Source organism: Quercus lobata, chromosome 3 (assembly GCF_001633185.2).
Source record: "Quercus lobata isolate SW786 chromosome 3, ValleyOak3.0 Primary Assembly, whole genome shotgun sequence".
NCBI lineage: Eukaryota > Viridiplantae > Streptophyta > Magnoliopsida > Fagales > Fagaceae > Quercus > Quercus lobata.
Genome location: NC_044906.1, coordinates 47,842,931 through 47,858,179, shown reverse-complemented (window position 1 = coordinate 47,858,179; position 15,249 = coordinate 47,842,931). Strand labels below are relative to the sequence as shown.

At 33.6% G+C, this 15,249-nt stretch overlaps 2 protein-coding genes across 2 annotated transcripts; both read right to left on the bottom strand.

Moving 5' to 3' along the window:
- Positions 1 to 3,172: 3,172 nt before the first annotated feature.
- Positions 3,173 to 7,272, bottom strand: LOC115981837 (peroxidase 11). The gene is made up of 4 exons (XM_031104221.1): positions 6,962 to 7,272; positions 6,463 to 6,654; positions 3,981 to 4,146; positions 3,173 to 3,701 (listed from the first exon to the last, which is right to left on the bottom strand). Exons 1-4 carry the CDS (start codon positions 7,259 to 7,261, stop codon positions 3,277 to 3,279), a joined length of 1,083 nt encoding a protein of 360 aa, XP_030960081.1. The 5' UTR covers positions 7,262 to 7,272; the 3' UTR covers positions 3,173 to 3,276.
- A 6,488-nt stretch (positions 7,273 to 13,760) lies between these two features.
- LOC115979269 lies at positions 13,761 to 14,910 on the bottom strand. Its single transcript, XM_031101250.1, has one exon. It carries the CDS (start codon positions 14,757 to 14,759, stop codon positions 13,974 to 13,976), a length of 786 nt encoding a protein of 261 aa, XP_030957110.1. The 5' UTR covers positions 14,760 to 14,910; the 3' UTR covers positions 13,761 to 13,973.
- Between the last annotated feature and the right edge of the window lie 339 nt (positions 14,911 to 15,249).

The following is a 15,249-nucleotide window of genomic DNA, read 5'->3' as shown; positions in this document are numbered from 1 at the left end:
AGGAAGGTACCTAACGACCACTGGGTACCTGAAGACTCATTTATATATGACGACCGTCAAGGCAGAACGTGTCGTACGATGTAAGGGAAGGTACCTAATGACCGCTGGGTCCCTGACGTCCCCTTGGTACCTAACGACCAATTGATACGTGATGAACGTCAGGGTAGAATGTGTCGCGCAGTGTCAGGGAAGGTACTTGACGACTGCTGGGTACTTGACGACCCCTTGGTACCTGATGACCAATTGATATGCAACGATTGTTAGGACGGAGCGTGTCGTGCGGTGTCAGGGAAGGTACCTAATGACAGTTGGGTACTTGACGACCCATTGATAAATGACGACTATTAGGGCGGAATGCATCGCGTAGTGTCATGCTCCCTTTGTGACTGACGATACTTTTGGTGACCGAAGATTCTTTTGGTAAGTTCATGATACTTTTGGTGACCAAAGACTCTTGGGTGTTGGAAAAAATTTTCTAGCAGGTGAAAATATTCCTTATTAGTACCCACACAGTGCTTCTTCTTCCTTCTCTTGCAAAGGAGCTTATAGTGGTAGCGGAGGACAAAAAGAGTGGCCAGTGAGGAAGATGATATTGCATATTGTTATTGATGGATGATGATATAGGGCAAAATGAAACTAAAACAAAGTTCTGCCTCTTTTGACTTTCAAACCCTTTGCTAAGGAACACAATTATTATATTTGTATTCGTTTTTTTTATAAGAATATTTTTATTCATTGGACTTTAGTTTGGTTGAGTTTTTTTTCATTTATATTATATTTATATTATAACAAATTCTTTAAACTAATTTTCTTAATTTTATTTTTTATTTCATGTGGCAGTATATGTAGCATAAATACATAATTTTTTAATTTGGCTGTTAGTCATGTCAATATTTTCCATCCATCAATTAACGGCAGTAACTATTTTGACACAATACCAAAAATTAGGGACTAAATTGACAAAATAAGATTACTTTGATAACAACTTAAGTGTGGAAATGGATTGAAGCCTTTCTTTGGATCAAGTTTATTCTAGGGAAGTTATAAACTTAAGCTTTTGATGGATAAAGTGCACTGATTGGTAGAAAGGATTAGCAATCACCTAATGGCTCTTTCCTGAAAGCATTTTTGAAAATAGGGGAATTTATTATTCATTCAGTGGGGAGAGCATTGGTTGAAAAGTTTATTTGACTTTTGGACTCTCCAAGGCTAAAAAACCTAGCTTATAAAAAGTTAGAATATGATAAATGTGGACTGAAAATTGTGAAAAACCATAAAATGGCTGAAAATTCAAGTTTTGGAGATCAAGTGGCAATTCAAAATTAATTTGGGGGCCTAAGTGATGATCGACACTCTGAGCTAGAATCCAAGTGTTGTTTTGATTTCAATATTTGTAGTAATTTTGAGGTTTTTCAGGTCATTTCTAAATTTAATATTTTTAGTCATTTTAGGGTTATATGAGGCCAATGGATATATAGGAAGTAATTTATTTAATTAAATACTTGTTTTAAATAGATTTAATTAAAATAAAAAATTAAGATTATTTATCCTTTAGAATCATACAATCTTATTTTAAAATCATACAATCTTATGTGTGATAGTTCATCCTTATCCTAATCCTTGATCAATGAGTTTATAACACATCATCAATCCTAATTTGATTATTTAATAACTATTCACAATTAATTAATCGTAATCACATGCTTCTAGTCTTAACCATAGGAATTGTATATAACAGTTGAATTTTGACTTGGCTATAATTAATCCAATGATTTGATTTAAGCATACAGTATGCCATTTTGATTGTTAGAACTTCTAGATTTATTTTCAATAGAATATTGGAATATTTCACGGTCAAATTATAAATTTTTTCATATATTACAAAATGATAGTTTTGCCCTTGAAATGAGTTTACATAATGGTTACGAAATGGGGTGTTTACTCATGTCACATCAAGAAATGGGCTCTTTACTTCATACGAGGTAGAAGACTCTGGTAAAGTGAATAAGGCAATGAATCGTGTTGACATCGTGCAAATTGATGATACTTGTGTTAAGGGTAATACTTGATGGACTTTGACACTGAAGATTGTGTAATATGTAAATCTAATCTTCACGCATGCTTTGAATCAAGTAGATTATAATATCTATTTTGATAACAACAAATGGGAACATACTAAAGGGTCATTATTGCTTGTTAGAGGTAAGATTTATACAATTTACAAGGCACAAATAAAATTGTGTGGGGGTGTGAAAATTGCAGCTTAAGATGATTCTTCGCCTAACTTGTGACATAAGTTACTAGTTCACATGAGTGAAAAAAGGGTTGCAAATTTTGGCAAATGAATCCCTCACATAGAGTTTCATTTTATAAATCTTTAATTAGGAAGCCCAATGTATTAGCCTTGGTTTATTATGATATATGAGGTCCTACTAAGGTTGAGTTCTTAAGTGGCAATAGATATTTTATTGAGAAATGATATGTCTACAACATTTTTACAACAAATCTTAAGTGGCAGGTTGTTACTGGTTGTTATTGTTGGGGCAAAAAAGCAATCTTAGTGTTAGTTTCAAATTTGAACCAATAACAACTAACCACTTATGATTTGTTATAAAAATGTTATAGACGTAGCATCTCTCTATTTTATTACTTTTGTCGAGGATTCTTCACAAAAAGTGTGAATGTATTTTGTGAAAATAAAAGACAAGGTATTTCAGCATTTACAAAAATTCCATGTCAGGGTAGAAAGAGAGAAAGAGAAGCATTTGGAGAACCAAAATTGATTTTTGAAAATCGATTTCAATTAGCACAGGTGAAACACCGGCCAACATTGACTGGGATGGTCGAACATTGACTGGAATGGTCGGTTAAAGATGGGAGCTTGTTCTGTGCCCCTTGAGACAAAAATGTGATTGGATGCAAATGAGTTTACATGATCAAATACAAATCTAATGGAACTATTGAAAGGTTTAAGGCAAAATTAGTTGCCAAGTACAATCAACAATATGGGTTGAACTAGGAAAGAGGAACAAACTCTAATCAAGTCGTGAAAATGAATACGGTACATGACAGATTTTCACACCAAAATTTGTTTTGACATGTTATTCTTTGACATTGAGAAATACAAGAATGGCTATCATATTTAATAAAACAGAATAAAGAGAACCATCAATTTCCAACTAAAAGTGAAACTTTTTTGTTAAATGCTTTCACTTTTTTGATATAACAAACATATAAAATTATCAACTCCATCTTTCATCAATTCAGAGTTGCAGCTCATGTGTTCACAAATCTGCAATTCCTTCTAACTTCTCCCGTGACAAAGCTATCCGAGTTTATAATATTTCCCAATTTCACCATCGAATCCGAGAATTGCTGGAAGAAAGCAACTGTATCTGCTGCATACTTCTTCACAAGTTCCTTTGTTTCAATTCCAAACAAGCTTGAATACATTTCTTGATCTGAGTTAAGTAGTCCCTCACCTTTCAATAGTATTTGGTAGAATGAATTGTCAAAAAGGTTAGGAGTATCATAGTCCATGGCCGTGATATTATTGTCCCCACCCCCATTGGGTGGGCAGATAGATTTCAAGCTGCTGAGGTGTGACTCAGAGATTGGATCATGTCCTGAAGTTGCTTCAAAGTCTCCATAAATCCTTGATCGGAAATTGGTGCAGCGTGCCATGCCTATAGTGTGTGCCCCTGTAGATTAAAAGCAGAGAAACAACCCAGAGGAGAGTATGATACCAATATCACTTAGGATTCAAGTACTGCACATTATGTATGAAGAAAACAAGAAAAACCTACTATGTTAATATTCTCACTGGCTTCCCCATGTTTTCCATGATATTCATTTGCTTGATTCTCAATTTTCAAAGTTTATGGATTAGCAAAATATTACTTTACTGATTAGTGTTAATAAGTCACACAATAGGTCTAACTGGTATCATAATTGCTCAAGAATCCTATACTAGCCCGCACCTGATAGAGCCACCACATCTGTAACTGAGAGGCCTTGATAAAGAAACTTAGAAATGATAGAGATCAAGCCCTCATCTGCTGTTGGAATATTTGTGTTTGCCAATGCATAATTTGCAGTTATAGAATCCTTTCTTCCCAGAGGAACTTCCCAATATGGTCCACCAACCTGCAAATAATATGAAGAAAAAGGCATATTATCAAATTCAGTTCTGCTAGAGGTACCAATTTCTTTTACCAAATTTTTTACATTCTCTCTCACATGGCATTGCCACTTCACTCGACTAGGCTTACCACAACACAAATACAGAAGATGTGTAAAATTCAATGACTTATTTGATGTCAATAGACTTATTTTATCAAAATACCTCCACTCCCACCAAGGACCAAGCAAGAAATTTTTGTTAAGGGGACAAATTATGTATGGTATTTTATAAATTATCAGTTGTTACAAAAGTTTAAACTTTTAGAAAATTATGAATTAATCACTTCACCATTATTCTAAAACTCCTCCTCATGTGCGGGTTTAAACCCCTTAATAGGTGAGGCCCAACACATGAGATTTTTAACTTTTCTTTTTTAACAAGAGGTAAGGCGGAGACCAAGTTTTAACTAAACAAATTTACTCTGATGCAATGATGAACTACTGATTATCCCAAGAGTTTAAACTGTTAGAAAAATATAAATTTGATCACTTGACCATTATTTTAACAATATTAATACATCAATCAAAATAAACTCAAAATACACATATACAAATAATTAATATATTTCAATAGTTAAACCATGCACTGCAAGATAAAGTTTGACAAGAAAATTATTCATAGGGTAAATTGTAAACTATACTCCTAAAGTTTGGGGGTGATTGGATTTTACACCATGAAGTTTCAGAATTTGGATTTTATCCGTTATATTTTAGAAGTGTTTGGATTTTACTTTCTAAAATTTTGGGGTGTTTGGATTTTACACCCTAAAGTTTTAGAATTTGGAGTGAAAAATCCAAACAATCCTAAACTTTAAAGGGTAAAATTCAAATTCTGAAATATTATGGTGTAAAATCCAATCACTCCCAAACTTTAGGAGTGTAATTTGTAATTTACTCTTATTCATATATGATATGTATTTAGTTAATAAGTATTAATAAATAAAAAAAATCAAATTAGAGATTCAAGGAAAAAAAAAAGTATACCTAATTTAATTAGGATTTATTTAAGGAAAGTCAACTTTAATTTAATAAAAATTATTTATTGTTACGTTTCTTAATAAAAAAATAATTTTTTTTTATTTAAACTAACATAATTTAGAATTATTTGTAAATCCAAAACCACTTATATTTATATATATATATATATATATATATATATATGATGTGAACAAGTATGCATTTTCAAAAGCTAATATAACATTATTAATTAGAAGAAGAAGCAAACAAAAAGTAAGAAAGATTTCATGTTAATATTTACGCATAATATTAACTTTTGACAATGCTACACTACCAATTAGATTTCTATTGAAGGTGTATTTCGACAAATCTATTGTAGTATTATATTTCTTATTCTACCTTCCATGCATAAAAATTTTCAAGATGATTAAAATTAATAGCTATCTCATCCATAAAATCTTTAAAATTCAATTTTTTATATTAAAATTATATACAAAACATGAGTTTATCAATTGAATATTCAATAAAATTCAATTATTATGAAATTTGTCATCTATTAAAAAAACTAGAATTTTACTCTAGTAGTGAAATTTTAAAAATATTAATCCAATAAGAGGTTGTTGATTAGTGTAGCATTAACAAACAATTACCCATATTGTAAATTATTCATGTCACCCCCACACACTATGTATAAAAAATAATAAACATCTTAAATTTTTAATGTTAAAGTAAATCACAACTAATAAATATATTGTATACAAGAGTATGAACACAAGTGAACAGATATATATATATACACACACATACGCGCACATACAAAAGATAATTTTTGAGGAAATATTTGTTATCCAAAACTTTAATGAGTACATAAAAGTTGTCTAGCTTATTATTTACATGTAAAATAAAAAATCTTGCATCAAAGTTATAGTTGATGGCTATCTTTATAAAATAAAATACATTTATTATCATTTTTGTAGTCAAATTCTGAAAATTTTAATTTCAATATAAATTACCAAATTATCTACCAAAAATGAAAAAAGAAAAAAAATCACTATAGAACCAATGGATGCCTCAAAAAGTCATAAATCCAAATACATGAACAAATTTTATCATGAAAAGAGAAATCTAGAAAGAAAGAAATCTAGAGTACAGTGGTGAAATACAATACCTTTTGTGTTGCCCTGATTAATGCAATTACATTTTTAGATTTTTAATGTAAAATATATTCCCGCCATATACTCAACCACTCTACTACTAGTACTACTATGCAAAAAGGAAGTTTAATATTAAAACATGCTTGCTACAAATAACTACTCTTCTTACCAGAATGACTGCATCTCTTGCAGCAGTGGTGAGAATATCTGCACAAGAAACGATTCCGGGGCACTCTGATTCAAGCTTGTTCTTTATACTATCAATAATTCTGAAACCTTTCATAGAGTTTATGTTGGGGGAAGCTTTCTTCTCTCCTTGTAGTGTGATTGTGTCATCCAGCAATATTGACCCATCACATCCCTGTTCATCAACATATCAAATTATTCCTTACTTTGCTGAAGCAATTCTTGTCCATGTTAGCCATGCACGAAATTTTGGCCAATTGAAATTAAATAATGTTGGAAAATGATTTGTTTAGGCTAATATAGTATACACATACACAGTAACGTATCATTTAAAAGTTAAATGATGTGACATTTGATACATTTTTAGAGTTGTAATATTTATTTAGAATTATAAAATGTATCAATTTTAAACAAATAAAATTTTTGAAGCATGTCAATAATATTAATGACGAGGAATATTGTAATGGAATAAAGATGTAGACCTGAACAAAACAATCGTGGAAATGTAATCGAAGTATTAAGGCCGCGTTACGTGGATCAGCTAGCACTGCACATTCCATTTCTTTCTTGATGATTTCGAACAGAGTTGGACAAGTAGATGCATAATAATCCAATTTTAGAACAGGGTCACTTGCATGTAATCTGGTTCCAAGAATGAACAAAGTTAGAAGCAAGATTTGCAGAACAAGGGGATTTGAATTGAGGGAAGGTGCCATTGTTGCTGTTTTGGTTTTCTTGGATAATTGGAGAGTGAGAGTGGGAGAGATGGGTGGGACTGACATACATATATAAGTACAAGGAATGTGGAATATTGTGTCATAAGGTTTTTTGCAAGGCCGTTTTAAGTATAGAATTGTGTAGTAGTCAAGGGAGGATGCAACTAATATTTGGCCTGGTTGGTGGCTACTCTTAAACCAAAATTAGAGAGAACCTTAAAAAGACGTGTACGTGAGCTACCATTACAAAAGGCTTAAAAAATTTGGGCAAGTCACCAAACCGAAAATTGTTAACAGCTAATGTTTACTACTTCAACTCTTACATAGAGGTCTAAAAAGGCTCTGCTTCCTTTTTTAAAATTTCTCTCTCAAAAATTAAATTTCAATCAGCAAAAAAATAAAAGTATCCCTATCCTTTTATTCCACAAACCTCACATCTAAGTGGGTTGATTATTAAAGTTCCTCATTTATAAGAAAGGGATATACCGTTAGATTATCAGCCCAACGGAATGCGAAAAGGTTGGTTGGTTAGATGGTCCAACCTGAACAAATTAGGTTTAACCATAATGCTTAATTATATCAATTTAATTATGTTTATATGTATTTTTAGGCTGATAATTGAAATTCAGGTGTGCAATTTCCTTTTCTCAAAAAAAAAAAAAAAGGGTGTGCAATTTCCAGCTCAAGATGTCACAATCTGATGCTCTCCTCGTGAAAGTTCCATTTGTGTCGTTTGTTATGGAAAAAAAAACAAAAAAACAAAAATACCCCATTATATTTGGTAATGTGATTGTCAACTTGCACGTAATCCTATTCACTTTTTCTTCAAAGACAAGAATCATACACTCTTTCTCAGATTCTTGATTGCTTTTCTACTCGAAATAAGAAAATCTAGAATTTCTGCAAAAAGATGAGTCATGATCTACCGTGAAGTGCAAGATTAGTATGCATTTCTCTTCTTAACAGAGAAAAAAAAGAAGAAGAACAAATTAGGGGGTTGTTTTGTAGTGTTACTAGAATAATAGTTTTCAGTATTTAAATAATATTACACATATTTTCACACACTTTTTCACCCATACATATTTTCAAAAAATACAAATAATGTTATTAGAACCACATTACTAAACACTCCCATAAATTTCTGCCTATTTGTCGGTCAAGTTTACTTGTATCAAATTTAGACCTAGGGGAAGTTGTGTGATTCCCAAACGTAGGGCATGGGCCATAATACTACTTTGGGCCTCACACGCAACTGCAATACATCAATCCCTAGGCTAATGTGCCCCAGTGCCGGTGGAATAAGATGCATTGGAATAAGATTTAAGCCTGTAAATTTACTCTTAAATAAAAAATTAAAAAAAAAAAGCCTGTAAATTTATTGGTAACAATATAGAGACGACAGAGAAATGTCCTCTATAGTCTATAGTTAACATCTCATTATATCCCATTAAACTGGTAAACAGTTTCTCAAAAAAAAAAAAAAAACTGGTAATAATAATATCCATTTCTTAACCTCATTTCATTTATGTGAGTTCCAATTAATTCATTTAGGAAAATATTTTGTTGTATAATAATAAATTTGGGATTTAAATTTAACTATATCAAAAACCAATTTATTTTTTAACATTTTAATCTGATGATAAAAGTATTCATCATAAAATGAAAAGAGATCTCAAAAAATATATTTGACATATACATTTTACTTCTCAGTGTGTGAGACTACACACAACTATGAGACTCGCGCACCGTTAAAGGGGATGCATATACATAAATAGGATAACCATTGGTACTAGATTCAAAAGGCACTATCAGCCATTTAATGTCAAATCAATAACCACATGTCACAATAGAAAAGCTATTTTCTGATTTCATTAACAAATGAACACTTTGATTTGAAGCTTGCAAGGCTGAGGAAAGCGTCTATAGTATAGTCAAGAGATGCCCGCAATTTAGTCAGGAGAATATCATGTCCGGCAAAGTATGACATGCCACATATGGCCACTGTAGAAAACCATTCTATTTGATTGTGAAGATCGAAGTTAGCCTCATGAAATGGGGTTTAAAGCAGGTATACAAACCAAGCTTTTTATTTTCAAATCCATGTTAGTCCACGATAAAAAAAAATAACAAAAAATGCATGGTCTAGACTCTAGAGATTTGTTGGGTCATTTTCACGGAACAAGGACTGGATAGGTAGCACAACTCTAAAGAATCATGTGTCACAGTGAGGTTTAGAGCCTCTTGTTGAGGACTCTTTTTTCGGCCCACTTAGCATTACTATATTGGCAACCCATGCCACATCAACTTATTATTGATTTTTTGGGTAAATCTCTTTAAAGTCCAAAATAAGCTCATATCTCATTCAACTACATGGATTGGACTCACATGACTCGTGAGATCCTTAGTTCAAGAGGCGGATTCATGGTCTAATTTCCTTTTCATCAATTGGGATCATAATCTATGATATCATCAACATCAATATATGGATTGGGCTTAAGCAATGAATCAAAGCTCATAGCCCATATTACCTCTTTTACACTCATGGCAAGCGGCTTCTTCAATAAGAGCCCATATTTACACAAAATGACAACAAAACCCGAGGTACATCATCTCATTTTCAGCTTATGATCCAAGCTCATAAGTCTCTTTGGGGAAATTTTGGGAGTCGTGGTTTGGAGGGCCAAGAGGTATGTTCAGTAAAGCTCCAGTGGTTTAAAGTTGATAAAAGAAACATGTTGCTTAGCGTATCTTCTCCAACTCCCTAAACTCTGACGAGTCTGTGTGTAGCGGGTAACATATGGTAAGCATCTCTTATCACATAGCACTTTAGATAATAAAATTCCCTATTGCTTTTTTCCTAAAACTTAAAATTTATCATGCGACAAATACTCAATATCTCCAGCTATCTGACTGTTGAGAAAATAACTGTTCATTCAATCCCCAGCTGTTGCTATACAAATTTAGAAACTTCATTATATTATTCTACATAAATCTTATTACTACTTTCAGCTAAAATCCAACTCAAACACATGGCATAATCTTGACTATCTTTAATCTCCAACTATATACAAAATATTCTTGATATCTCTAATACCCAACTGCTGTTTGCCACAATCAGACTATATATTTCTCTACCAGCTGTCAGAGTAGAGCATTAAATGCTTTTCTTACTCACCAAGATTATGTCACAACACAATGAGACCTTAACTAGATCTCTAAAGCTTCATTAACTTTCAACCAATTCTTCTATTACTTGCTAAAAATGTGTTGTAATGGAATCTTGGACCAAAAACACAAACACCCAAAAGGAAACATTTCCAACTGAACCCCAGCAGTGTATTTAGCACTTGACACCTAGCTGGAAGTGATATCATCAGCCATTTAATGCTGAAATCCCAGCAACTAACTGTTATACCCAAAATAGCAAGATACCCTTGAAAGAGATCTTACCATTTTTCAACCAATTCCATGAAATGACCTCTCCAGCAATCTGAAATCACCCAGCTGACCTCATCTGCTTCTGACCAAAGCAACAGCTGTCTTATGACAACTGTGACAGCTGTCTCATGATAGTTGTCATAGCTTTTCCTGACAATTGGAACAATTTTTTCAGAACAGATGTAATAGCTAACCCAGCAACCTAAGCATTACTGATTTTTTCCATATTTGGCTAAAACCAAAACCAACTAAAGTAACTATTTTTTTCTTGCCAAAATACTTTCATTTTCTGCTACTTTTTCCCCAACAGCTCTTACCCAAAACAGCAAGAATACCTTAAAGATAAACACTCTATTGTTAGCCAAATCTTAAGATGGATTTTCTGAAAATTCATTGCTAGTTGGGATAGATTTTGGCTGATATTCTTTGCTAAAATACCCCCTTAAACTCAGCTCTAAAGGGGACCCTTCATCAACACCTCAAAGGGGGACACCAATGGAGGAGAACTCTCTCATAAACTTCTCGATTCTTTCTCCCTTTAATTATCTTCCTAAGCTCTTAATGAAGTGCTGAACTTCTGAGTTTGTTTAGTTTCCAAATTTGGAACTAAACTTTCAGCCCTTAACTCATAAATGTCCTTCGTAAGCCCTCATACATCCCAGTAGTAAATCCCAGCAACATTGCTAAACATACTACGATACTATTACTCTCTTATACTCATTATCTCACTATCCATTTTTTGAAAATACATATATCTTGCTGCCCATATTTCTAAACATCTCTTTCTCCATTTCTCATACACAATCTCATACATACTTACTACGCCATTATATATAACACACTACAATTCTTCTAAGCTCCACTTTTATACTTTTTCACTCTGAAATTCTACTATTTTGTTGCCCATAAACACGCCTCAATACTCTTCTCTACCTCTCTTATAAAAACCCTTCTCATGAAAGACATAAACTTCTAATACCAAAGCCCACTAAAGCCCTTCTCCTAAAAGGCACCAAGATCTCATATCAAAACCCTTCTCTTAGAAAACACAACTACTTCTTACAAAAGTCCTTCTCTTAGAAAGCACGACTACTTACAAAAGCCCTTCTTATGGAAGACACAAATACTTCATACAAAAGCCTTTCTCATGGAAGTTAACATTATTCATAACTTTACAACAACTAAAAGAGTATTGTCGAAGGAAAAACTCATTTAAGTGCATGATAAGAGGGGCAAGCTTAACCAGCCCCTACATACAGTTGGACATACTCTCTCTCCCTCCAGTTGCATCCATTTTTTTCCTTTCAATCTTGAAGTCATCATGGCAAACTGCCTATCTACCGCTAGAGTCATTCTGCTGGAATCCTATCAACTCATTAATGTTATACAGTTGGGACTACAAACTATATAAAGATAAGTGACTTTGTTTCCTTATCTTTAAATTTACATCATTGAAGATATGATTACTTCACCTTTAAATATATATTACTTTATTCCAATCACTATTACAACTATTAACCAAGGTTTAAACTCATTTAAATGCATGATAAGAGAGACAAGCTTAACTAGTTTCTACTGCTGGCATTTTGCTGGAATCCTATTAGTTCACTGATGCTACACAACTGGGCTATAAACCATACAAAAATAAGTGACTTTACTTCTATATCTTTAAATTTACATCATTGAGTACATGATTATTTTACCTTTAAATACATATTACTTTATTTCAACTACTATTACAACTACTGATCAAAGTCATTACATCAAACGTATATTATATATTTATTCAACCATTATTGTGATTTTTAGACTTTGGCTTTAATGGTTTTGTAGGTTTAGAAATACACCGATAACCATTGGACCACGTGACCCAATGTTGAGTTTCGGAGGCAACTTCCCAAAAAGAATTGGAGCCTAGTAAGGTCATTCCTCCAACGGACCACACATGGCTGGGCAACCAGAAAAGGCCCCTAAACACCTATTTGGTTTGTCTTGTTTACATCATCTATCGTTCATTTTCCACCACCCATTACTCACTTTTGGTGGATCCTACACTAATTGTATCTATTTGGCCAAGTTTTCTTTCATTCCCAATTCTCGTCACTCAAAATATTGTGAATGAGTGATGAGAATTGAGAACAACTTTTTGGTGTTTTCAAATTTTGAGTTATGAGTTAAGTGACATTTTGGTAATAACATATGATGAATGTGACCCACACTTAACATACTTGTCACACTGCCAATGGCTCTTTCTTTCTTTTCTCTTTCTTTTTTCTTGATGGCATTTTTTTCTCTCAACTTTGTTCTCTTCTTTCTTTCTTCATCAGTCCTATTTCCTATATAAGGATTTGGGTTGCCGATCTAGGGATTTGTATGTTGATGTGTTTGGATTTGGATGGGTGTATTGGTGTGGTTGTGGTTTGAGGCTTGGATTGTGATGGAGGTGGGTTTGTGTGGCCGTTGGTAGCTTTTTCTTTTTGTGGGTGTGGCTGATCATGTGGGTGTTGCTGATCAATGCTTTTTTCTTCTTCGGTTCATGTGAGTTGCTATGTTTGTTTGCAATTTGTGGTCTTCAAGTTTCATTGCTATGGCTGGTAGCAGTTTTTGATACAAGTCCCACCAACTGATGCGGAGTGAGTTAAGAAAAAAATTGGGAATTATTTGTTATGAGAATGAGTCACAAGTTGTGAGTTATAAGTTATGAGAATTGAGATATAAATTATGAGATATGGGTGAGATGAGAACCAAATTGTCAATGTCAAATGTGGCCTACCTGATGACAAATGAAAACCCAGACTACCTGGTACCTATTAGAGCCATAAGCACCAATCACAATGAACACTTAGGACCTGTTTGGATTGCAGAGCAAAGGAGAGTAGAGTAATGTTGTACTTTACTCTACTCCCCTCTATCAGCCAGATGCTAAGTGTACTATAATTTTTGTCAAGATTGCCACTCTGCCAGTCTTGCCTACAGGTGAGGGTAGTCAAGAACAATGGTGGTTTTATTTTTATTTTTTTTGTGGCTTTGCTGAATCAACAAAATCGGTGTAAGACAACTTTTCATTGAGCAGCTACCAGAAGACAGATTAGAGGTAAAAATCTACCAGCAACATGTAATTTTCACATATGAAAAAGAAAATTCCAATAAATTCAAGACGACAAAAACATCTGGAAAGATTGAATGCCGAATATTAGAGCTTGGCATCATAAAGGGAAAAAATAAGATCCTACTTGGTCATGAATTCTTTTCAAAATCTTATGACAGTACAAAAAAAGGAATAAAATTTAATGAAACAGTTATACAACAGGGGAAAAAAAAGCATCTCAAACCTAGTTCATTAGGTGTACAACTCAGAATCAAAAGAATGATCCTTGGTCCAGCAAACCACACCATCAGCATTTATGCTCAAGTCCAAACCTGGCAACACATTCCTCTGCAGAAGAGATTTAAGCAGGGACACCGCAGGCCCACCAAATTGAGGCCACGAAACACAGAGAGTTCCCTTGATGTTCCTCATCTGGCATCGGCCCAGCAGAGCAGCTGCCAAGCCATCTACAACACTTGCTGATGGAAAATAGTTTATACCCTTCAACAACGATGAATCATCCAGCCCTTTTCTTTCTGATGATGTCTCCAGCTTGAAAGCAAATGTCTCATCAGGTGACAGCTTACCTCGGAAGCTTTGACTCTGAACTGAATCCAATATGAGAACCCTCTCAGGAATGATTTTTTCTCCAATCAGCAACTTTGCAACAACGTTAGATCTGTGGGCAGCAATGGAGCACTGAACAGAGATGATGATAATTGAATCATGAGCATCATTATGTGTGTAGATGTTGCAGGATTTGTGTCCAAGAGAGGGTTCAATAGAGTTTCCAGAGAAAGGGATCTCAGGGAGAATAAGAGTTCCAATAAGGGTTTTAGAGGACAGTTGATGGAAGAGATATAGGGATGGGGAAGATATGGCCACGATGAGGAGAGAGGGGCGGAGAGGTTCATTTGGTTTAGGGTTAGAAAACACAAGGAAGGGAGACGGGAGAGGGGGTGACGGAGGGGCGAAGTTGTTGAGATCTTCCTGAAAGAACCTTGATGGTGGGGGAATCTCTGTTAGGACATCTTCCATGTCTCCTCCTCCTCCTCCTGCCAAATTCTCAGATATCTCTGCTTACTGATTCTCACGCCGATCTCTTCTTCTTCTTCTTCTTCTGTGGGAGAGATTTCTTCCCTCTTCTTTTCTTTCTTCTTCTTTTCCCTCGGCCGAATATGCCCTTACATATTTTACAGTTTTCCCCTTTTGCCCTTACATTTTTTTATTTTGATAGCGTGCTTGCGTGTATCGTAATAAGAATATGAGCGTATGCTAAGAGATTTTATTTATATATTTATTTTTTTTATTGTAAAGGTTAATAATTTACATTAATTATAATTTAGAATTACTATATTTTTCATTCATAGAAATACTTAAAGGTGTGATGAGTGTTTTACGTTTTAGATGAAATAATTTACTCATCACACTCTTATGTTTTTTTTTTTAATAAAAAATGTAGTAATCTCAAATTATAATGGATGCAAATTATTAACTTATTTCCCAAAAAAATAGAAGAGCCAAATGA

Bases quoted from the DNA above. Each gene is read 5' to 3' on its own strand.
- LOC115981837 (XM_031104221.1), bottom strand. From the start codon at position 7,261: ATGTCAGTCCCACCCATCTCTCCCACTCTCACTCTCCAATTATCCAAG. The intron at 4,147-6,462 runs GTAAGAAGAGTA...TATTATTTGCAG, and splicing joins CAAGAGATGCAGTCATTCTG to GTTGGTGGACCATATTGGGA. The intron at 3,702-3,980 runs GTGCGGGCTAGT...TTTAATCTACAG, and splicing joins AGATGTGGTGGCTCTATCAG to GGGCACACACTATAGGCATG.
- LOC115979269 (XM_031101250.1), bottom strand. From the start codon at position 14,759: ATGGAAGATGTCCTAACAGAGATTCCCCCACCATCAAGGTTCTTTCAG.